This window comes from Cupressus sempervirens, chromosome 2, assembly GCF_028749045.1.
Source record: "Cupressus sempervirens isolate cs-2001-9-10 chromosome 2, ASM2874904v1, whole genome shotgun sequence".
In the NCBI taxonomy this organism is placed as follows: Eukaryota; Viridiplantae; Streptophyta; class Pinopsida; order Cupressales; family Cupressaceae; genus Cupressus; species Cupressus sempervirens.
Genome location: NC_143119.1, coordinates 42,857,397 through 42,883,864, shown reverse-complemented (window position 1 = coordinate 42,883,864; position 26,468 = coordinate 42,857,397). Strand labels below are relative to the sequence as shown.

Sequence of the window (26,468 nt, the reverse complement as noted above, 5' to 3'; positions counted from 1 at the left end):
GGACATGACATGTCCACACTCACCCAGTAGATGTTTTCTGATCCTAGTATGACTTACATGGTAATCAGTTTTACAAATATGATAACCAGTGCCTGCTGCACTTGTATTTTTACCCTTATTAATGGAAAAATTGCTGCCAAATTGAAGAAATCGTATTTTGTGTTGAATGACCCTTTTGCAAATTTTTGAAGAGAGCGCGAATGACATTCAAAACATTCTTGTGGAGTTCCAATAGAACCTATGCTTGGATTTTCAGAATTAGAAGAAACGTATGTTTTGATTTCTTCATTGTCCTCATTCACATTGTTATCATTGGAACTTTGGAAACTGCTGAATTTTTGGTATAGCAAAAGGAAACCATTATCTAAAAAAAAGTAAAATTAATAGTAGTTAGAATTTTCAAACCGTCTAATAAGCTACAAAAACTAAAACCATTATATTAAAAAAAAGAAGTAAACTTAATAGTAGTTAGAATTTTCAAACTCTGTCTAACAAGCTACAAAAACTAAAACACAAAATAATGTACCTTGACACTGTTATATCAATATGCTATTTGAAATTTCCTCAGTGTTTTCAAGATGCCAAGCTTCAAGTGTTCAATTGTAGTTCCTTGAATCTCAAAGTTTCAAGTTCTTACTTTAGTTTTTTCTTCTTTTGCATGGAAAACAAGATGTTTGGGTGTATAAGGGGAATGGGATAGTTGGCGGGATCCCTGTCCACCATAACTGAAAAAAAAATTAAAAAATCATCTCTTTTTGGATAAAACTAACGTGAAGCTTTCATTTTCAGAGGGGACACCTAGCTGTGCCTAAGACTGTCAGGGGACATCTGAGACATTCGTTGGCTTTTCAGGACAGCCAACTGTCCCCTTTGCATTCTTCAATGTCCCCAATATTGGGAATATCTTTTGGGATGATTCTTTTGAATGGCAGATTGGGGAGATGACAAGACAAAATTTGCTAAAATCCCGCCGTCCTGCAAACATGCTAGTCAGTGGGGATGCCTGAGACTGTCAATCAGAATAAAGAATCTTCTATTCAACAATAAAGATAAAATCTATTTAAGGAAATTCAAGTAGGTAAATATGGGGAAACATGGACCAAGTACAACGAAGTGGTATTAACATTTTTTCAGCAGAGAACATGTGGATTGGTTTAATTCAAGCGAAGGAACCCTCAGTCAGTGATCACACAGGTCAACAAAGGAAAAATATACCACTATGTGATAAGAAGCTGATGCCATATTACAGTGCACTTGAAAGATTTCATATAAACCAGTCACATATACCACAGTAGGTAGCCATATGAATGGCATATAAAAATATTTTATAATTGAGGAGAGTTTGAAAAAGGTATGCTGAAGGACAACATATAAGGTATGTATTAGTCTCAACTTTTTCTTTTCATCTAGAAAATAACATTATAAATTTGAATATATCTAAGAATAATCTATATAGAGTGGATGTATGATATCTAAATGAGAGTAGGTACATTTTTTTATAGAAATCAATATTGTTTCTTAAAGAAATAATTAATTTTAATATTATTACAATTTATAATATGGGAAATGAAATTTTCAATATCTATATTCAAATATGTAAAAAAGATTAATATTGAGAGTCAAATTAACTCTCACATTTGATATAACTTTCTAATTTTCTTATTTGCTCAATAAGATTTATGTCAATGATAAGGATTTTGGTATTAGTGTATAGAGGATAGGGATTATCTTATTGGTTAATTTAAATATTATCATTATTGGGTATTTAAGAGAAGTGTTTATTGTAATTAATAAGTTGTGAATAACTCGATAAGACCCCTTATATTAATGGATAGGGAGTGTGCACAGGGAGAAGGAGTAAATCGGTCGCGTTGGGGCAATAGAATCCTAATATGGATTTTAAAATCTGAGGGAGCCCCAAGTTGAGCGTGTCCAAACTCAAAGCCGCAGTAAATCTTCCATCCACGTCAAAATTAAGCATGTCCTAGTGGGTAGGGAGTTTGCACAGGGGGAGGAGTAAATCGATCGCGTTGGGACACGAGAATCCCAATATGGATTAAAAATCTGAAGGAGCCCCAAGTTGAGCATGTCCAAACTCAAAGCTGCAGTAAATCTTCCATCCACTATGGAATGATACACCCTATTATAGTACTAGTTATAGAAAATATGCATTTCCAATCTAACTTCTGATTTCGAGACAGGGGAAAGGAGGACAACATTCACGATCAAGGTGGTAAAACATTTCCTTACCTTTTCTTATTTCAATTTGTAAGCTAGATTCTAACATGTATACTATGTGTCTACATTGTGCCTTCATGCATCAATGTCTTTGCCTCGTGTCTTCATGCATTTGTGTGTCTACCTCGTGTTTGCATCGTGTCTTCATGCATTAATATGTCTACTTTGTGTCTTCATTCATATGTTCTTGTACATGCTAACATGTCTACTTTGCAAGTGCCTAACACATATGCAAGAAAGAGAATGAATCCAGACTATGAATTAATGAGGATCAAATCAATTGCTTGAGGACAAGCAAATTCAAGAGGCCAGGACTGTGATGTCCCCAATTTCAGAATAGGTTTTAATAAGAAAAAAGGATTAATTATCATTAAAATAATATTATTATCTTCTATTTTATAATATAAAAATTATTTATAATAAATAAGATAAATAATACTAATATTTTGGATATATTTAAATCTAATATATATATATATATATAATAAAGTTAATTATAATATATTTTATTTAATATTAGGCATATACATATTGAAATAATAATAACATAATATATAACAACTATTTTTATACAATAATAAAATAGTAATTGATATTATAAATATATTAAGCATATAATTTATGAGTTATTACATACTCTTTAATATGTCAAAATTGAAGTGTATGTGATAAATTAATATTAATAATATTATATAAAATAATAACCTTATATTATTTTATATAATATATGAAAAGACGCATCTTTTCCCTTGATATTGTATATAAGAGAAGTATTAACATGGAAAAAGTGGAGAGGAAAGGGATTTTATGAAGTTGGTCATATAAATTTTTAAGAAAACGAGGAATGTCTCAATAGGGGTCATTACACAGAAACATTGACAATGTCAATAACATGAATATACTGTCCAAATAAAGAAACCAATAGATAATGAAATTTTAAAGGATCTAAACTCCTCCAAATATTTCAATAAATATGGACATTGCCAACTACATATCTAGAAATTTGTTTCTCACCTCATCAGAATCTCTGTGAAGTTTGTGTCTTTTCCTTGAAGTCAATGGCTTTTCAAGAGGTGCCTGCAAGTGAAAAGAGGCTTTCAATAAAATAGACATGTCCCAATCAAAGGAGTTTCTTATAAGAAAGCATTCCCATTTCAGTTTGATTGCAGAAACATTTGCTTTAGTTACACAAAATTTGGCATTTTCTTAAGTATTGTGAAACAAATTAGATTGATTGTCAACAAATAATTGAACTTTGTTAAGCATTTAATATGAGGCTGCATACAATCTTCTAGCATTTTAACTTTTGCAGAATGGAATCAAAAGAAAATAATACAGTATAAGCGAGATTTCTTGCTTCATTAGAATCTGTGACTTTAAGCTTCATACTAGTCTCTTTACGTTTGCTACACTTTCCAACAGCTTCCTCTAATAGAGAAGAAACCTCGATCATCTCCTGCAAAAAAACTACAGGACATGAAACCATTTCAAAATACAATCTCACACGTGAAAATCTAATTTTTCCAGCCATATTTCATTGAATGACATTACTAGTCATATATCTAACAATCATTAGAACCAAAAATTATTCAATAATGAATTTTTCATTGAAATCATATAAAGTCTTCTATGCAACTAATAAAGGCACTGTGAATTACACACCATGACACTTGTTTCTAACCTTATTAGGTTCTACTACACCAACTTTGCTTTTCATTTTTTTAGGTTTAGAAGTCTTTGTAAGACACTCAACTGAAGGAGAAGCAGTATCCAATAAATCCTGCAAAAACAACCAAAATAAAGAAACTGCTGATAAGATTAAGTTTGTTCGGAAAAACTAACTCAATTTTATGAAGGACTCTCTATTGTGATGCAATGATAAGCTATTGAGAATAGAGGAACAACCAACTTAGCACAGCCAAAAACATGGAACAAATAACTAAATTCTTGGAATATTGACAGATGATATGATTTCTTTGCATAATAGTTTGGAGCAAAACCAATCGTCATCAAATAGAGCATACGGTCATGACCTCTGGTCTCGTCAAATTTTATTAAAAGAAGCCTGCTTTAAAATTTTACATTCAACAGATTTTCAACAGGTTTGTCAGCAAGATATGGTTTTAAATGAATAAGCTGCTGTCACGTTACACAACAATGTTCACAGAATTTTGGCAAACACAAACTTGTGGTGATTAATATTTTTCATTTTAAGAGAATATTATATCAAGGACAACATAATTCATCAAACCCAGTATTTGGGGAAAAAAGGGTCAATAAAAAATAAATTTGTTTCAAACTACACCAAAAGAATTAAAACTGAAATTAAAAAATTACCAAAAAAATAACTTAAAAGCAATGTAAGATTTGACTTTTGCTAAGGAGAACAGGTTTCAGCCTTTCACCACTATTACAACCACCACCAATGATAAATAAACGCAAAATAATCCCTATGAAATTTATGTTGTGTCAAAAACATTCCACAAAGCAATCATTTATTCGTCTGACGTGAAAAACATTGCACAACAAAAAACTAGCGTCAACAATGTCAAATTTTTGCTCTTGTATTCTTAGTTATTTCTTCGTTTGTAGGTGTTTTTCTTTGAGGTTCACTGTTTAGACTCTTTTTCTTGTATCATTTGTTTCTAGCAACTTGTTTTGATTTTTCTTCTTCTTTATGGTCTTGTTTTTTGTGCCATACCCCTCTCTTTTTATCTCTCCAGGTCCGCTACTTGATCATTCATCATTTAGTCTGCTCTCTTTCATCCTGATGATGGATCACAAAGTGTGATCCGAAATGTTGATGCAAAAATTTAAACACAATAAATCCCAAAGCGAATTCTACGAATGCTTGGATTGTAGAAATTTAATGTATGACTTTGCAAATTTTTTACAACTTGTCATTCTAACCTCCAAATGAACATTACTAAATCAAATTTGTACCAAACATACCTTAAATGGCTCAAGAAAACCATTACAATGTTGGTCTAGCACATTTGACTAGTTTGACCCTCTAGGTTTTAATTGGTCTTACCATAGATCAATATCACACAGATAAATTGGCGATAAACCAGCTACTCCTGAGAAGTTACAGCTCGCGAGAAAATGCATAGTTTTTGCACAAGAAAACACAGCAGAGAAGTTGGTGATATATTGCGGAGAAGTTGAAAACTTCTCCCGCGAACCTACTACTTTCTCTTCGAGGATTTCCTACTCAATAGGTCACACATTTTGTTCATGAATTGGAGGAGGAATTTCGATCTCCACTTGTGGATTGTTTTCAACAATTGATATTCTATTTTGATTCACCAAATCAATCTCCTTTATGGATGAAGTGTAAGTTGAAGAATGAGCCTAATTTGATTTCTTTTTCTCATTTGCAACCTTCTTTCTTCTTGATCTTGCTAAAGTTTTAGTTGTATCTTTTCTTTTATACTTCCAGTCTTCAGGTTTCTTAGCACTGTGGGTTGCTTCATTATCATTGGAAGAATGTGCTTCCATGTTGCCCATTAAATAATAAGGCAATATTCTATTCCATCAGTTTGTGAATTTTCTTATCTACCCACCAATTGGTATACTTGGTAACTAGCTTCATTAATGTTGTAAAATCTGTAAGTTTCAGAAGTAGACCATTTTATTGGAGGAAGATCTTCATCTTTCCCTTCTATAGAGTATGGATGGGTACAATCTCCATCATCTTATAGTAAGTCAACTATAGGGAAAAGTCCAAATGTCCTGATTAAGTTTAGAAATATTCTTTACCACATTCTCCTCGTCTCATATTCGTGTTTATTGAACTAGCTCAGAAGTCTTCAGTTACTACTTTGTACTTGTTTCTTTCCATTTACCAAACCAATTTGGTGATAGGTATCAAAGTTGGCTTTGGAATTGCAAAAATGAAAAGTTGGCTTTGCAAAGACAATTTGCTATTTGTAGTTTGCTTCATAGTTCAGACTCTCTGACTACATTGGCATTTGTTAGAATTTATAATCTTTCCTTGGTTGTATTTATTAAATGGGATCAACCAAGGTATCCCTTAAGTTGTTTGTCGTCTAGTCCACATGTGAAGACAAGTCCTTTTTGTAATTCCTTTATTAAGGAAAATAGTTTATTCCTCCTTAACAAGATTATGACACTTGTTATGCACACACTTATGAATGTGGCAATCATTCACATGGGAGTTACAAATAACTCCTCCTCTCATCTCTTTATAAGAGATGCTTCTCTCTCATTCTCAACACATAATCACGATGTAGTTCATGTAATGAGCTCTATGGCTCCACATTGTCTCCTTCTCTCTCTTTTTTCATTCTTAGGCATTTGCCTCATTCATATAATTCACAAGGGGTTTTCTTTGCTTTCCCCTTTCAAAATCCTTGTCTCCTCCTTTGTGTTGATCTTGGAAAGCTCTTATAAAGTATGGTAATTATGTTCATCACAAACTCTCTTGGATTAAATTATTCTTTATTTTTTGGTTCATTTCAATTTTATTATTTCTAACATGTTATCAGCGCCACCTAATCCTTGTTTTGAGTTTGTTGAGACTTTTTGTTAAGAGTGAAACTTGAAGCGTTATTTTCTAATTTTTTTGTGTTGCAGGATTTATTCAATCTATAAGTTGTTTTTTTTACTAATTCTCTTTGGATTAGATTGCATCTAACAAGTTTATTTGTAGGTTTTCTTTTATTTTCTAATATTTTCTTTGATCTAATCTATTTTGTTGCAGCTTACTTATTCTATCTTCTTGCAAACTATTTACTTCAATGATCATGTGGTTTAAAATCTGTTTTCTGTATTTTTTATATCTAATACTTATTCAAAATCAATTTACTACATGTTCTTACAGGTTTAAATTCTAGACATATCACTGTGCATATTTTTTAATAACATTCAAATCTATTTAATTTCTGCTTTCACCTTATAGAAAAGTCATATTTACTGCTTTGAATACCAAATCTCTTTTGATTTTTCTGTAGACATTGCTTGCCCACCCTCCACCTTTTCTTGTTTATTTTGAAATATATCTGTTTTACTTAGTCTAACTAGTATCGCTGCCTCTACCCGCTGCATCTACCCTCCCTAACTTTATTTTTAAGAGAAACAATATGATCAGCTTCAGCAAGCACCTAAAGATGCTTCATCTCAAGTGTCTCAGTAAGAACATTTTAGTTTTGCTTCTGATGACCTTTTCTTCTTTATATAATGGTTCCATTTCTGAGACAATATCAACAGGAAGCTTTAAATAGAGATATTAAACTTCTGTCATAGGAATTCTTTTTGCCATTTTCCCATATAATATTTTGGTTATGAATGTTGCATTGTGACATTTCAATATAATTGATATCATTAGAGATAAATTTATTTATTTAATTATATGTAATATATATATATATACTCTCCACCTATCCTAATTGGATTTCAGTTTGAACACACCTACTAGTTTCGGCATGATGAATCATGCATTGGGCCTTGGTCTAGTTAGTATGATATACTACCCCTCTCGTTGGGAATGTAATGTTTAAATGTCTTACCCTCACCGATATTCCTTGGATACGGTGGTCCCCTCCTAATCATGCTTGACTTATCAACACTAATAACCATGTCATATTTTCCTTGGGCTTTGTTCCTTATTTCGTCAACTACCTCCATCTTTGACCATCTCTTATTAATGTCCTTCATGTCATGGCTTTCACGGGTTCATAGCCTAAAATTTTAATTTTAATGTAATTTTTTACTTTGTGCCAAAGCCTAGTCTATATACTTTAACATGCATCGTTCAGATGACGCCTCGGTCAAGCAATGTCTATAGGTTCACGCCCATATTAACCTTTACTTATAAAAGAGTTAAACTCTATCTTTGAAACATCATCGAACAAAACAATAAAATCATCTTCCTTCTCTCATAATAGTGTACGGTGTATTTACTAAAAACATTGCAAACGGAGTGCATATACATACAGATCAACACAAGTATATAACCAATCATCAAGCCAATAATTAATAGTTTCTACATTAAGTCTGCAATCAAAATTTAAATGCATTGCAACCAAAGAACTTAGAGCACATTAAGCTCTAATTTTGTAATGATAAGTAAATCAATACTATACATATTTTATCAATCTATATAGTCTGATCATTTATAACTCAACAATTTGTAACAACTCAACATATACCACTATTATAATTAACAAACCAAACAATCATTGTGACTATAATATTATTAAGTTGTTCTAAGAAACTTAATATTATGACACTTATTTAATAAACTCTAATTTCTAACACATATGTAAACACTAATTCCCAACAACCACCAATCCAGTCACTTATTAGTGGCCACCTATCCAGCTTAAATCGCTACAAACACCAAGAGTTTATCGAGCAGCACTATGTATCACTTTTAACAACATTGCATTTACATGCTTTCTAGGCAACTCTTTGTCAATCCTTGCAACTTTTTGATTATTTACCTTGCTCGCAATATGCAATGAGCCTTGATTAAGCTATGAATTAAGCAATGAAATATCCATTGAATAATATATTTCCAATATCAATGTTCCTCAATAAGTAATATTAATCGATAGTTATTCAATATCGATGTTAGAGGCAGTAGACAAATACATTTTTCAATATTAACAACATTAGTATAAATAATATTCAATAATAATAACAATATTACTATTAGTAAAGCTACATTGATATTAGACAAATAAACATTAATAATAGAATAAACAATGTTCGATATTACTCATATTTAAACCACACTAATATTAGACCAATAAACCATACGCAATATCAATAACAACACTACTATTCTCAAATTTGAAACCAATAGTAATACCGACTAATCAGTCATGCAGAGATACAGACACATAACAAATTATTAAATGCCAACTCAACAAGTTGTCATGATAAGACATGTTGCTCAGTAGGGTCAAGGCAACCATTTAAGGATAAAGGCTTGTTTGACATGGAGGCATGAAGGACGATCACATAGGATAATGAGGAGAAACGGAATAAAGCGACTTATTACTGTTATATATGAATTATAATAGTTAAATAAAATAGCATTATTATAATTAAAATTACTATCTTATTCAAATTTATGAAACAGTACTTACTTTTAGTAAATTTACATAAATGCTATTTTATTTAACTATTATAATTAATATATAACAATATTAAGTGTATTTTTAAAAGATTTGTAATTTAATATTTGAATTTTTAATAGATAATGTACGCTTTCTAACTATACATTTTCTATTATTTGTTAGATTCTCTAAGTCTACAAGATGACTGGTGGTGGTAGAGGTAAGGATCCTTTACGGAAACATGGGATCCCAAGGGTAATCAATAGACACGCCCACTGTATCCGCAATGATATTTCCTTCAATGCTTTATGTAGTTCGTATTGGGATTAGGTGGTAACTTCAACTTCATTGTCTGGTAAGGGGTTCAAGCCCCCAACTCCTTATCAGGCGAATGGGTCGTTGTTAGATGGCGAGGTAAGGTAAATTCATCAGCTTGTGGAAGAGAAAAGAAAAATTTGGGAAAAGAAAGGTTGCACTATTATATCTAATGGGTGGATAGATGGCAAAAATAGGATGCTCATCAACTTTATAGTTGCTTCAAGGGGATGGTATGTCTAAAATCAGTTGATGCCTCTGATCAAGTAAAAAATGCAAAAAATTTGTGCAACATGTTGGATGAGGTGGTAATAGAAGTGGGAGTGGCTAATGTCATCTAGATTGTGATTGATAATGCAGTTGCCTATGTGGCAGTCGGTAGACTTTTGATGGAGAGACATCCCACATTATTTTGGAGCCCTTCTGCTGCCCATTGTCTTGACTTGCTTCTTGAGGATCTAGGGAGATTGAGCTGGATGGAGAAGGTGGTTGAAGATGGAAGGAATATCGAGAAGTACATCTACAATCATACATGGGTCTTCATTCTTATGAGAGAGCACACTAGTGGTAACGACCTTGTAGAAGCAAGGGTCACACGCTTTGCTACTAATTTTCTAAACTTGCAAAATATATCTGAGACACTGTTAGATCTAAGGCGCATGTTTCTAGATAAGAAATGGTTAGATAGTCCTTATGCCAGGAAGCCTGAAGGAAAGAAGATTGTGAGGATTGTGTTTGATGCTAGCTTCAAAAAGCTAATGGAGGAGATCCTCACAGTAAGTTTTCAAATATTCATTGATGATTTAGTATTTAATTTTGAAATATTTTCTTTGGCTATTTTTGTATATTTTTTTATGTCCAGGTGTCAGAACTGTTGGTGAAGGTTCTACAAATTGTGGATGGGGATAAAAACCCCATAGGGTTTCTATATGAGGCCATAGATAGGGCCAAAGAGGTCATTCAACACTTGTATAGGTCAAATGAGACCAAATATAGACCATATGGAACATCATTGATCGTAGGTGGAACCGACAACTCCACCAACATATTCATGGAACTTCCTACAACTTGAACCCCAAGTTCTATTTCTCCAACACTCTTAGAGCAAATGAAGAGGTTCAAATCGGCTTGGACACATGTATTCAAAGATTGGTTGCTGACATAAACCTCCAAAACCTCATACTTGATGAGTTGAAGAGCTATACGAGGCAAGAGGGGCCATTATTTTCTTCTCTTGATTGCAAACTTAGGAGATGCACCTTGCAGCCAGGTAAAAAAGAGCATGTGTTTAGTTTTATCATATCGTTTATTTTGCTCATGACGTTTATTGGAAGTTTTACCACATCATATATGTTTTCATTTTAATCTTTCTAGATCTGGGGTGGGAAGATTATGGTGTCACAACGCCTAATCTTCAACAGCTTGCGATTCGAATTTTATTGCAGCCTTGTAGTGCTTCCAGCTACGAGAGAAATTGGAGTACATTTCAGAACATACACACAAAGAAACGTAATAGGTTGACTCAAAAGCACTTCAATGATTTGGTTTATGTGAAGTACAACCTTCTCTTGCACGAGAAGAAGGTGAGAGGGCAAGCTTCATATGTAGCACTTGAATTGAATGACATTGATTAGTATTAAGAAGATTGGATTGCTCCTCCTGAAGGTCGGGATGTAGATATGGATGTGGGTGATCCTTTATTGAAAGATGAACAGCTAGTTGAATTTGAGATAGAGAGATGATAGGGATGTGGATGTGGTAGCACATGAGGTGGAACATGAGCTTGGTCATCCATCAGAGGCTTTTGTCGATCATGAGGCACCTAGTAGGGCACTTGTTGAGGATGTTGCTAGTGCCACGACAACCACTTCAACACCATCCACCCATTAGTAGTGATCTCTTTTGAGTTCTACTCGTAGACGCAATTTATGATTGCTACTTCTAGTTTTCATTAATACTGAAATTTGAACTTAATATATATTCAAAAGTTGTAGTTTCATGGAGTTTGACTTCCATATGTATTGAACATATTTATATCCAGATGATGTATTTGTTTTTTGGTTTAAGATTCTAGTACTATGTTAATCTCTAAGTTTTAGTTGCTATGAATTACTGTTTAACTTAAAACTTTGACTGATATATGGAGGATATCTCAAATCATTATATGTTCTACAAATTTGCTGTTTATGTATGCATTTTTAAGAATATTTTAAGAATTTGTATAATTTCAAATGTTCGATAAAAGTGTCAATTTATTGCCAAGTTTTTGTTGATTCCGAGATTTTCAAAAAAATTGGTTTGGTCGAGATATTTCCGATACCGAATTTTTCAACTATGGCTAGTATTGATCAGGATACATATGATCAAAATCATCGGGAGGTAGTGATGTTTCTCAACTTATCTGTACTTGATGATCAGCTCCTCAAATTCCATTCGGAAAGACAACTACCAAGATATGGGAGCATCTCAAAAAACTTCATGAGACTTCAGACAAAAGCAGGGCCTTATTTCTCAAAAACACTCTGTTTACTATTGTCATGGATGAGATGAAATCACTCCACGAACACCTGAATAAGATTCATAAAATCTATGATCAGTTGCTTGCCATTGGACACAAGATGGAGGAAGAGGACATTGTGGTAACAACCGTCAAAAGTTTACCCAAGTCCTATGAGCATCTTATTGAGACTCTCAACATCACTTATACTGTTGTTGATCTGAAGTTCACAGATCTTTGGACACTTCATCTTCAGCAAGATGAGTGGAAAGAACAGTTCAGTAGTACTTCTAGCTCCACCTCCACAGAGCAAGCTTTTGCTACTAAATCCTTTCAGAAGGATAAGGGCAAGTCTCATTCACAATAGTCTTCTCAACAGAAGTCCTTTGCTCCAACATCAAAAGGTTCCAAGAAATAGAACATTCAATGCAACTACTTCCATGAGTATGGTCATGTGAAAGTTGAATGACCAAAATGCTTAGCTGCCTTTTCTAAGCAGTCTGGTTCGCAGCCCAAAGCATACAATGCAAAGCACATTGAGTAGACAAAATCTACCTTTTACACCTTCATGGCTACAAGACCTATAGATCATGTCAAGTTGTCTGCTTGGTACATTGATTCAAGTCCCTCTCGTCATTTCACCCACCAAAGAGACTAGTTCACTAACTACAACCTTTTCCAGATTCAATTATTTTTGGTGGAGGGGAAGAGTAAATTGTTGTTGGCAAAGGCAACATTCAGATTTAGTCTACTAGGAGGAATCACATTTGCCTCGATGTGTACTATGTTTCAAGGATGAAACTTAATCTACTCTCAGTTAATCAGTTGTTGCAAGACTCTCCACGGTTGGATGTCACCTTCAGTTCACATCAGTGTGCCACCATTGATAGGGAGACTCAGTCTGTTGTTGCAATTGGCCTTGAGGATCATGCTCTTTTCAGACTTGTTGATTAAGGTGATTCTTGGGACTTAGCTATAGCTACTTGGTGGTCTTCTGTCAATTCACTTTGGCCTCAGTGATATGGGCACATAAATGTGCATTATCTCTCTCAACTTGCTTGGGAAGAGCTCATCCTTGGATTGCATGGGATTCAGACTTAGTGGTTTGAAGCTTGTGATACATGCCAGACTAGAAAGAAACATAGCACAACTTTCAAAAGTGGCAATTCATGGTGGAAGATGAGAAATTCAATCAATGGAATCACAAAGATTAAAATCCCCCAAGGAATCATGGTGGAAGAACTTGAGGCTATAGGCTCAGAGGCCATCAATTACTTCAAGGGTTTTCTTAATAATTGGAACTTCTCTGATCTAATTGCACAATCAACATTGTTGAACAACATTCCCAAACCGGTAACTAATGAACACGATGCATTCCCAAACAAGAAAGTTACAAAAGAAGAGATAAAAACGGCCCTCTTTCAGATGCATCCAGAAAAGCCACTTGACCTTCATGGATTCCTTTAGAAATGTTGGCATTTCTTGAGTGATGAGCTCTAGAAATCCAATGATAGCATCAAAAACTTTAACAATCTCCTAAGAGAAATTAATCACACCTTTCTCACCCTTATCCCAAAAAAGAATGAAGCATTACATTTTGGAGACTTCAGGGCCTATAGCCTTGTGTTACGCGGTCTACAAGATCCTTACTAAAGCTTTCTCCAACAGGCTGAAACTCATTCTCCCTATCATCATCTCAAAGAAGCGAACAGGTTTCATTCCCGGTAGATCTATCATGGATGGGATTATCATCATTTCGAAACTCATTCATATGATTTTATCAAACAAAACCCCATGCATGTTAGTTAACCTTAACATTCAAAAGGCATATGATAAGGGAGATTAGAGATTCTTATGCAAATGTATGGAGGCATTAGGTTTCTCTAGGCAATGGAACCATCTCATTTTTAGTTGCATCTCCTTTCCTAAAATGTCTATCTTCATTAATGGTGCTCCAAAAGGTTCCTTTGACGTATCTAGAGGCCTTAGGCAAGGGGACCTTATTTCTCCCTTGTTTGCAATTATGGTTGAGGCATTTGATAGACTAGTCAAAGTCTCTCATGGCCAAGACATTTTACATGGCGTTAGAGTTACTGATGGAGTGTCGAATATAACTCATCAATAGTTTGCAGACGATGCCATTATGCCTGTTCCTTGCTCTATAAATGAAGCAATCTCGCCCAAGAATACTCTTGAGATTTATATGAAAGCCTTAGGCCAGATTATTAATGCCAATTGATCAGAAGTCTTCTTCATTGACTCAGATCCAACGCTTGAAGAGAGGATTTGCAACATCTTGGGTTTCAAAATAAGAGCATTCCCTTGCAAATATCTAGGAATGCCCGTAGACAGAGGTACTAAATCAAATAATGTCTAGTCCCAAATTATCTCAAATAGGGATAACAAGATGAACAAGCAGAAAACAAGATGGCTATCTAATGCAGGTCATTTAACCATGATCATATCAGTATGTTTTGCCCTGCCCTCCTATCAAATGTCATGCCTCCCTTTAACCCCCAAAGCCACCTCTGAGCTGGAAAAGAAGATCAAAACCTTTTTTGGGAAACCAGTCTCCCAACAAAAGAAGTTGGCCCTTATCAAGTGAGATAATATCTGCAAACCTACCATTTGCGAGGGTCTTGGTGTCTAAAATCTTTTATGGTAGAGCAAAGCTTTTGGTGCTAAACTAGTGTGGAGACTATTCAAAGAATCCAACAAAAAATGGGCACAAATAGTTTATCATAATTACCTTTCTCCTAATGACCCTCTTAGTCTTGCCAAAACAAACTCTCCCCCACAGGATCTAGTGTTTGGAATTTCATGCTAGACAACATATAAATCATTAGTCAATACCCAACTTGGGACATTGGGAATGGTCGCTCTGCCCTGTTCTAAGAGGACTTGTGGGGAGTTTACCCCTACCCCCCACTCAAATCAATTATCCCTATTAACATTGTCAACGTCATGTCAAAAGCATGAGGACCCCATCTCAGTGATTATATTACAATATCTAACAATGACCATGTCATTGATTGGAGTTGGAAATCATGAGAGGATGCCCCATACCCTCGAAGGGGAAAGCTCTCCTGGATACGATACATAAGGAACAACAAATTTTTCCCAAAGCCAAAGAGGATTCTTTGATATGGACAGGAGCCAATTCTAGCAATTACAATGTCTGAGATGGGTACAAAGACATTACTTGCCAAATGCAATGGTCAACCAAAGAGCTCCCCTTAGATTTATGTTGGGAGAAATTATGCTTACCTAAGGCTGGAATGTTCTTGTAGGCTGCAAGTCAAAATATAATCCTCACAGTAGATTGGTTTGGAAAGATAGGTTTTGAAGGTCCATCCTAGTGTGTCTTATGCAAGGACCATGAAAAAACAGAGGATCATCTACTCCTACAATGTCCTTACGCTCAACAAACCTAGATATGGCTCTATGACAAGCCACTTTTCCAGTCAGCTCTTCACAATAACTTATCAAGCCATCTTAAAGAATGGCCTACAAAGTCCAACAAAAACACTTATGATGCTTTGTGGAAATCTGCCCCATCAATCTTAATATGGGAACTTTGGAAGGAACGTAATCGAAGAATCTTTCACGACGTTGTAATGAGCATCTCCTCCTTATGTAATAAGATTGAAGCAAGAATTGTAGAAAATATTAACAATAGACTTCGCTCCATAAATAATTATGAAGGCAACTTCACAGATTGGGACTCTAGTGAAAAAAGAATGATTCGGTCTACTTACTCCTGTATGTGTGGGAAAAGGTGGATCCATCACCAAGTTAAGTCGACAAAATTGTGTTTGAATTCCCCACCCCAGCCCCCCTTCCTAGTCAAAACTTAACTTTGATGGAGCCTCAAGAGGTAATCCCAGGACTAATGAGATTGGTTTCATCATCCATGATTGGGATGGCAAAATTTGTGGTCGAGGCACTAAACCAATCCATCCCACCACCAACAATATAGTTGTACTACAGGGTCGTGTAGAAAGTTTAAATATTTGTAGACTCCTAAATATCGAAAATTTGATTATAGAGGGGGCTCCCAAATCATCTTACATGCCCTTCGGAAAAAATCAACCCCTAATTGGACCCTAAATTCTAGGTTATCTAGAGCATTGACATTTCTTGACCTTCTTAATACCTACAAAATTGCCCACATATATAGAGAGGGCAATTCCAAAGCGGATTCCCTAGCCTGTTTGGGGGTTGATTGCACCCTTATCCTTGAATATCCACAATGAGCTAGTTGCTAATTCCGAAATATATTATTCATCCCACCTTCATTTCTTCCCTCTGTATTGCCTCTTTTTAATACCTTCCCTCATAATAATTACTCATAATCATTAATTTGAGTTGGTTTCTCTGCTTTTGGGAATGGTGAATTTATGCTCTCTCCATGTAGTACGAAGATATGTGTGACCCTTCTCTTCGGAAGTATTATCATCATTTAATGCAAACCCAGCGCCCCGTCCTATTCCTCTTTCTTGTGCCAATTTGGACACCAAACACATTTTGTGGGTCAATTTTTCTTAGTATAGCCCTTCCCTAACCATTTTACACTTACCAAACATCACAGACACCAACATTAGAATGAAAATGGGTAAGCGGCTACTGCAATTTTGGAGAAGGATCTGGAAAAGGAGTTTAAGGTTGATGTTGTATGACTACTCTGCCCATAGCTTGATAGTGCATGTTGTGAGGGAAATTGTGGGAAATGACTTTTGTCTACTGGAAGAGAGGCCTAAGTCCAATGCGGAAATCGTTGCAATGTTCGTGTTCACCATTCTGCATGTTGGTGGAGACAAAAGGGCAATACTTGATTTGTGTCACAGCCTCTTTAAGGCTCATTTGGGGTCGAGCTTGGTGTAACCCTGGAAAAACATTGATGCAAACCTTTGCATTCTAAATCCGAGGTGCTGGATAGGATAGTAGAAGTTAAACCCATCCTTAGTATCAAGAACAAAGTAGAATTCAACTTAAGGATCCCCTCCATTCATTTGAACTGGTGACTTCTCTTGGATGTCATGAACATTCGTAACCCTCCAGAGTGGCATGGTATTCCAAAGTTCCTTCTTGCAAACCATGTAAATGACGGTGAATTCAAGGTCAACTCTTCTTTTGAGGAAGAGTAATAGGGACTAGCCGTTGGTTTTATTCTCTTTTGGTTTTCTACTCTCGTTAAAAAAGTAAACTCTCAATTATTTTGTGGTGCTCTAAAACTTTTACAAGGCTATATATATGGACTCCTTAATACTATCTTTTACTTCCAATAGTTTCTCTAGTCCGAATTCATGTGATTTATTTATTCTGAGAGCATGATTATGACAGTTTATCTATTTAATTCTAACTATATTGTCTGGTTTTGGCTAGTATCTGGATTTTAGAACCTTAGTATTAGCAAGGGCCTAACAACTCTTTATAACCATTAACAATTGGTTACATTATGTAGGGTAAAGTAATTTGTTATTTTTGTTATTTATAACTGGGAATCCATTTTATCTCATCCCCACCCCCTTAGGCTAATTCATCTTTGTTGATGGGAAGTAGTGACTAAAGAGTACTATCACAAAACAAAGTAGCCTCCTGAAGATAGAGCGCTAGACACCGCTGATCATAATAACAGAAGAAGTCTCGAAATAAGCAATAAAATCTCCCTCTGATCTCATAAAAGATAGGGCATCGAAAAATAAAATGAATCTTTGTCTCGACCTCAACCAAAGTATACAACTTACAGATCTATTCACCTCTGTTGATGTGATGGTCAATCTAGACACGAAGACGGTCAGAACAAACTCCAAAAAACCCCAAAGAGATACGAAGAGCGTGACTCCACCTTCGAGAAAGGTAACTAGGATGGACAATAATCGCATCACTAATCTCCAAAAAATGCTCCGCATAAAAGGCCATCCTCAGACGTAAGCCACATGAGGACTAGTCCAGGTAGTAATAATATATTGTCTATAAATGTCAAGTCTGACATGCTCATTTAACTCCTATCTAGAAGGGAGAAGATGAGCAGCGGCATTCAGAGAACTGATAAGGAGGGAGATGATCAATGTCAATCCGAATCGAACTCAACAGAGAAGAGGCCTATGCATACCAGTAACGAGCACAAGAGCTAGTATCAGAACGTGCAATAGGAACAGAACAACAATATGCCAGATAGGAACATCTGTCACGCTCACCAACCAAATCCGGAAAAACACGCAAACAATGAAGGAAACAAATCAGATCAAATATAGCCGCCACACTGAAGGGATGAGCACCAAACTTAGGAAGAATGATACTGTGAGGAGTAAATTTGTGACATGGAATGATGCATTGTAGAAGCAATGTCTGAACCTACTCAATTGAGGCCCAATCAAAACTAAGGAGAGAAGTCCCCCAGACCACTAAGCCATAGAGAACAATCGGTCGAGCAAGGAGTCCAAGTGGGATAACTTGGACGAGGTATCCTATAAATGGTGTCTGAAATACTGCTTCTCAAGCATTGGAAGAGAACCCATACCCTTAGTAACTCTACACTAAATAGTCGGTCTCAAACTCAAGTGAGGACCAAAAAACTTAACTCCCACATACATATAAGAGGAAGTGATCTCAATCTCCTACCCCTGAAAAAAGAAATGAAGATAAGAAGTCTTTAGGCAATTAAAGATCATAATTTGAGTCTTACCCAAGTTAACCGCTAGCTATCTTGAACACAAAAGGAAGCCAAACCATCCAGAAGCCTTTTTTACTCTTTGGAGAAGAAGCAAGAAGAACCACATCATCCGCGAAAATAAGAAAAGAGATTAAGACTTGATGCAGGAAGCACCCGTCCGCTAGAAGTGAAGATTTCGAATGGAAGTCTTCAAGCTCATCAATATACAAACCAAACAAAGTGGGAGATAGAGGGCAACCTTGCTTAACCCCAATGGTGCTATGGATCGGAAATGAGAAACCATCAGGAGTTTTGAATCTACCCACAATAGTTTCGTATAATCTCATGATAGTCATAAGTAACATATCAGAAATCCCAATCTCCTAAAGCCTCTGAAATAAAGCCATCCTAGGAACAAAATCAAAAGCTTTGAAAAAATCAACAAAGCAGGAGTAAACTTTCTCCGATTTGTGTCTAGCCTCGTCAATAATAGCACGTAAAGTGAAAATGTGATCCATAGTCTGGTAATCAACCCGGAAACCAGCCTGCCCTCTAACTCTACACCATTTCCTATCAAGCAAAAGGGTCAAAAGGCATGAAATGAAAAGATGCAACTCAATCAAAGATCAGATATGAAAGGGAGAATAGAATAGAATTTGGAAGGGATGAACAAAAAAAGATAAAGTGCATATCAAGATAAAGAGTAGCACATAAAGAAAGATTAATTAATTATTGACAAGAGGATATGTCTTCCCAATAAGATGCAACCATTCAATTTTAGTGATATTTAACAAGGATTGAAATCATCCTCAAAGGCATGGAATAGGAAAAGAATCTATATTTGGATGCTCTTTATGGGTGTAATAAGAATGGAACTTGAGATTATAATATTATAATAATATAATATTAGTAAATTTGGAGACACATATAGTAAATATATATTAAAGAGGCGGTTAATAATAAATATTAAGATATACTGATAATAGAGCCATTGGTGAGATCATAGACAGAATTGTTCCAAACAATGGACATGATAATAGGATTATAATTGTACCCCTCTTGTTTTCGTAAGCACAATCCTTAGACGTCTAAGCCATTCCAAGGGAGTTGTCCCTGAGTAACCCATATAATGAGATCAGAGATGGAGTAAGATTTTGATGGGCTGAAGGACTGCCACCATGGACTGCATCGATTTTAGATTAGAGTTTAACTAATACTTCTTTAGATAATAGTTAATAGTGTGTTGATTATATCGATTGGTTTGGTGTCATTGTGGTAGATCTATACAGGCCACAAATCCTTTATACTACTATTTTGTTTTTGGTATTGTCTCGATGAATCTATGATGGTATAACATTATATTACATAGTGGACTCTTAATTATATTTAATACAAAATATATATATTTAGTAAAAATATATAATAATAATTAGAAATATATATATGTTATATTTTAAATGTGAGTGTATATACATACACACATACATTTATGTGTGTGCGTATGTGTGTGTGTCTATATATTTATTATGGTAAAATAATGAATGTGTTATTAAACAGAGATCATAATTATCTATATATACAAGTATACACAAGAATGTTTCTATATAGAAACATTCTAAAGAGAGAAAAAGAAAGTTTCCATAATGAACAGAAAGAGAATATGGAAACATAGAAGAAGAGTGACCAATAGAAATAGAAGTAAATCTACAGAAGAGAGAAACAAAATCAAAGAGATTTTAATCTAATACCCACCCTTAATGGTCAAATCTAACTTCAAAACAAAAAATTTGTAGGGGAATCCTCTTTGTATGTTTTGCAATAATGTTTTGTGGTAGCATGGAATGTGGTAGACTGTAGCACAAGTGTCAGTACCCAAAACAAGCCCCTCAAGGCAACAATACTCAAAGATCATCATCATTCTCTACTTCCAAGTGTAGTAGTTATTTCTATTGAATCGTTGATTGCCTTCCAAGAGAAAATTGGTGGGAGATGGCATGACACATTTTTTATGCAAAAAACATGAATATCTGAAGAGGCATGAACTTTGAGGTAGATTCAAGAAAGATTCAGAAAAAATGAAAGAACGTTCAGAAGAGAGCTTGAAAAGCCCAGAAAGAAGCTGAAATTAGATTCTAAATGTGTTGGGTCAAAAATTGAGGCACCAAAAATAAAACACCTAGAAAAAACAAAGACCAACCTAGTTGAGATCTGCAAAAACCCACCAAGAATTTGCAAAAAGTTTTGAAAATGGCATGGAAAAAGAGTTTCGAAAGAAACCCTAGTCATTTTTAAAAAAACAGAAAAGTGGCAAATTTTACTATAAAAATGGTGAAAAAGGAAATTGTTTTGGCTGGAAACCAATGACAGAGGGTTGTAAAAACCATAGACGCCATCCTTTGCAAAAGATGTGCAGAAAAAAATAGGTTGAAAATGAACTAAAAAAAACGTCAAATGTAGGCCAAAAATGTCAAAAAGCCAATTGTTTTCCAGAGGAAGCTGGTCGCACGGGCAGAGGAAAAGCAAATAGCGTGCAAGTTGCAGAAGCAAAGCCGCCTAGAGAGAAAAATATATACAGAAACCCAAGACGAATTTCTTTATTTAATTTCTAGATTTGTGCCCTCATTTTGTATGTAACATGTGTAAGTTGATTCTTTATCAAAATGGAAAATAGGGATACCTCTACAACTGGGTTAGCTACAGAGTTAAAAAGAACTAAAGATTTTCAAAACCTATTTCGAAAAACAACTCAAAAAATTTCAATGATGAAATTATTATTCTTCGAAAAAAATAGCTCTAATATCATAATATGGTAAAGTAGTGAATGTGTTATTAAACAGAGATCATAAATGATCTATATATACAAGTATACAACAGAATGTTTCTATAACGAACAAAGAGAGAGAAATAGAAACATTTTAAAGAGAGAAAGAAAGAGTTTCTATAATGAACAGAGAGAGAACATGGAAACATAAAAGAAGAGTGACCATTAGAAATAGAAGTAAATCTAGGGAAGAGAGGGAAACAGAATTAGAGAGATTTTACTCTAATGATATTATGGAGGTGATTAATAATATAGATTAAAAGATATACATATTTAATAAATATATATAATATTTAGATATATATATAATTTTATGTGTAGATATATCAAAACACATTTATAAGACAAGAAATACTATTAAAATCATAGTTTAAAATCTCACTGAAATATCGCCAAGAAGATGTCGAGCATGGCAATAAACTGCTACAAGATACACGGCCGAGTAGATTTGAGTTATCGCCGAGTGTTTTGCACAAATATTATGCCAAAATAGCAGCGATAAATCAAGAACTTCTCGCACTCGTGGCCTGATAAGGTTTGACAGCCCAGCAGAGGGCGAAAACAATTTTTTTTAACATCAATTTACTTTTGGAGACCTTAGAAATGTTTTGGAGGAGAGAGGTCATCATTTGCAGCATTCGAGATCGATTTGTCGTGGATTTGAAGTGGATTCAAAGAGATTTTTCAAACAAATTCAAATTCACAAGCAAGTTTCTAAAATTCTCACTTTTGTTTTAAAAAGTCATTTTGTCTTGTATTAAATGCATCCAAGTTTAAACAAACTCTATCATACCATTTTCAGTCTACTCTATCTCCTTTTAGAAGGTAATGAATAAGATCTGACCCCATTATTTTAGCATTTTTTCCAAATTTTCATAGTTTTATCAAAAAATGAATAGCGTAACACATTTTTTGTTTACTTCTTTCAAGTTTCAGCTATTCTTAAACTTATTTAAAGTTTTAGACTAACTCAGTTTGTTTCTAAATTTCTTTATTCAATTTCTAGATTTGTGCCCTCATTTTGTATGTAACATGTGTAGGTTGATTCTTCATCAAAATGGCAAATAGGGATGCCTCTACAACTAGGTTAGCTACAGAGTCTGCAAGTGCCCAGTAGATGCATGTCCATCAGGATATGTAAGAATGTGCCCTAAAGGGCCTAGAGACAAGGCAAGGGCATATGCTTTTGACAAACCCGAATATAATATTGTGATATGCATAAAATATGAAAAAGTAATTAGTGGCGGCATATCTTGTTTGAAATACCACCTTGGAGGGATCATAAGGTGTGACACAAGGGTTTATAAGATCACCACAGATGAAATAAAGAGAGATGAGTGCATTGCTAGCTGCCCAAGAAGAGAAAAAGTTGCGAAGGTAGAGGGCTAAATTGGCCATGAGGGCAACCATTCTAAATCGCAAGGTATCTCTCACTATCTCCTTTTAAGGATCATTTATTATTTTACAATCACTATCATTAGTATAGAATCTAGATTTTGCTAAAACAATGATGAATTGTCATTTCATACTGAAATAATGTGGGTTATAACTAGGTATCCTAGTCAACCTCGATGAAGAAAAAGCACACGAGAGCATAGTGGGCTCTCATCCTGGCCTGCGGATCCACAAATCTACCATCCCCTCGACTTCCTCTTTCGTTGGTTCTAGTAAACCACTACCACACACATCTTCTATAGATAGATTTTTTCTGCACAGAAACACTTTTGGAGCACAACGACCACTAGAGGGTACTGGTTGGAATAGTGATGTGCATCGAGAATTTCTGTCTATTTTTAGTTTTTAAATTGCATCTTGTTCAATGTTGCTGCAAGTCCATATTGGTTGAGTTTTGTGACAGGAAGAGCTACAAGGGGCCTACTCCTGTAGACTTGAGTGGGAGGTTAGTTCAATTGTTTTAATTTTTAAATGTGATATAGTTCTACAATTTACTTATTTTTGTTTGATATAAGTTTTTTAAATCAAAATTGTGCCCTTAATATTAATTTTATTTTGTGCTTGTAGGTTGCTCAAAGATGTTGTTTCTAGGACTAGGGATATGGTAGAAGACTAAAAAATACAATGGAAACAATTTGGTTGCACTATACTTTCAGATGGATGGACAGATGGAAGAAACTGTACCATCATATTTTTTGGTTTCTTGCAACAATCAAGTGGTCTTTTTGAAATCATAGAATGTCTCACACGAGATAATAACAGTTGAAATTTTGGCTCTAATATTAGCGAAAATTGTGATGCAGTTGAGGGTTGCTAATGTGGTGCAAATAATAACCAACAATGCGGCGGCATATGTGGCAACAAGTAGGATAATAAGCAAATAATAAATTGAATATTTATTCTTTTGTATTCAATAATCAAGTCTTTCATTATTAACTTGTAACCCTAGTTTTTGATTAATGATAATCTTTTTCTACTTTTTAATTGTCGGTGACAAAACCTTTAGTTAAGTTCTTCACTTGTATGATGACCCTTTTTTGAAGATACAATAAATAAGTAAATACTAATAAGACGTGTAATGTGAAGTTCATAAATAATATATCAAAATAAAATAGATATTTATGATTAACTATAATATATATTAAGTGAAGGCATCGTCCAGTTCGAGACAGGTATAATGGATCAATAGAAGGCACATTAACCTTAGAACCAAACCACTAGCGTGGACATGAAGAATTTGAGTGCATAGAAGGATATCCAAATAAGAAGTGTCGTCAAAACAATGAGATCATTACCTCAGAAAGAACCAGAGATAAGTAAGGCTAGGTGGTGTTAAACAAATCGATAAGAACAAACAAATAAATAGTGATAAGGAGAAGACATAGGAATAGAAGAAAGTAAAGAAGTGATATAAACAACAAATAACCAAATATGACCACATAACAAGTAGGTATGACAGGAAGTAATAAGAAAACACTTCCACAGTGGACTTCGATGAGAGAATAAGACAATGATCTAAGTTAAAGGATAGGTGAGCATAGAGAATCAAATGATTGAGCAAAATTAATGAAGAACATAGAAATTACTCTCGATTGTGACAATATCATAGGAGACGAAACACAAGATTGCAATACTGAATGTCCCATGTTGATAATGAGATTTGAATAAACAAGGAAGGATGATTGGAAATAAAGCTATCAAGCCTAAGAGAGGGACAACCATTAGGTTCCAAGAATTATTACGATACAAGACATGAGTTTAAGGCAAAATAATATCATAGAGGATTTGGTGTAAACTCTGAGACCACCAAAGGTGCATGATAGTTACTTTCATGTCTAACGGTAATGTAGTAGCAAAAATCAGAATGAGATATGAAATTTATGGTTTGCATAGAGACCAAGCTAAACTTGGTAGAGGGCATCAGTTATGGATGTCGAGTTTCTTTGAAGGGAGCTTAGAGACTAGAGGGTATTCTTGATTGAATATCGGGATTTCAAATTGGAATCCTAGATAGATATGTTTAAAGAATCTCTTAAAGACAATATATATTGTAGTGGTCAAACATATGCATATGTCAGAGATAAGACACTTGGTAGAGGTGGGATCTTTACCAAGTACTGTTACCAAAGATCCAAAGAGGCCTAAGGGAGAAGCTCTTTCTATGAAAATTACCTGATCGAGATATATTTCTCACCAGAGGGTTAGGTAACTAGAGAAAGGATTTTTCCCGAAGGATTAGGAAGGGTAGATTGGGTAGTATTTAGATTAGTATTTACTTAAATTAAATATTGATAATATGTTTTACATCCAATTTTCGACATTGTACCAACAAATAGTTGCAGGTTACAAAAGTCAAACCTAAGCGAAAAGCAAGACATTACAGCTTGGTAGATGGGTATCAAACCGCAATGGGGTATCCTTATGAGGTCATGGATAGGGCCAAAGATTATGTAAAAAATTACTACAAGGGGGACAGCCTAAAATTTGAATCCCTATGGGCAATTATTGATAAAAAGTGGAACAATCAACTCCACCAACCCATTCATGTGGCGGGGTACTTCCTCAACCCTTGTTGCTTCTCTCCATCCTATGGCGACGGTGCAAGAGCATCATGGATGATCCTGGCCATTTTCCTTCAAATTTTGGATTGTGGTTACTAGATAGTTGTTTTCTAAGTAGATTAGAGTCACTAGTTGTGAGTTGTAATCATTTTGACATATTTGTGCCTCAATGTTGCATTGTTTGCTCATTGGTCAACGCAAGTCAACATTCGTCAATGGGATAGTCAAAGGTGAATTTTGGTTTGTGATGTCATTAATATGGTCTTGACATGTTTGGAGGCCTATGGGTCATGTTAGTCATGGTCATTTGTGGTTTTAGTAGAAAGTTGTCAAAAGTTGACTTTGCAAGAAAATATTGCAAAGTGGCAAAAGTTGTAAAATGCGACTTTTGCATTTTTGTTATCCCCCAATTTTTGACCTAATTTAAAATATAACCGTTCAGGTTCACATGAAGTCAATTGACAGTTAAAATTGTTATAATCCTGCAAAATGGTAAGATAGTTAATCGTTATAATTATTTATCATGAATTCATGGAATTGAATAGACGGTTAGCCGTTATGATTATTTATGATTAAATAACTTGTTATGGTAATATGATTTAACTGTGGAGAATTTCCTTGTAGGAAGCACGTCGAAGGGATGAAGCATTGTTAGAAAAGAATTAGACACAGGAGCATCGGCATCACTGGGCAAATGGGTTGAGGACCTAGCGAATCGAACATTAGGATAGAATCGATGAAACCGAATGAGCTATTTAAATAAATAATTTGAGAAACATGAAATAATTTAGTTGAAACATAAAACGTACCTCAAAGGATTTGAAACGATCTTTCACCA

The 26,468-nt window shown here is 34.7% G+C and overlaps 1 protein-coding gene across 30 annotated transcripts in view; it reads right to left on the bottom strand.

The window, feature by feature from the left end:
- The window catches only part of LOC149570978 (uncharacterized), a 252,939-nt gene that overhangs the window by 165,964 nt on the left and 60,507 nt on the right, over positions 1–26,468 (bottom strand). For 6 of the 30 annotated variants that reach the window (XM_089812535.1, XM_089812524.1, XM_089812528.1 and 3 more), the window contains 3 exons: positions 3,901–4,018; positions 3,575–3,705; positions 3,253–3,315 (listed from right to left, as the gene is read on the bottom strand). In XM_089812535.1, coding sequence (XP_089668661.1) covers positions 3,253–3,315; positions 3,575–3,705; positions 3,901–4,018 — 312 coding nt within the window. Of the gene's footprint in view, positions 1–536; positions 976–3,252; positions 3,316–3,574; positions 3,706–3,900; positions 4,019–26,468 lie in introns of those variants that run through there. The other 24 variants (XM_089812543.1, XM_089812526.1, XM_089812545.1 and 21 more) reach the window with 9 other exon arrangements.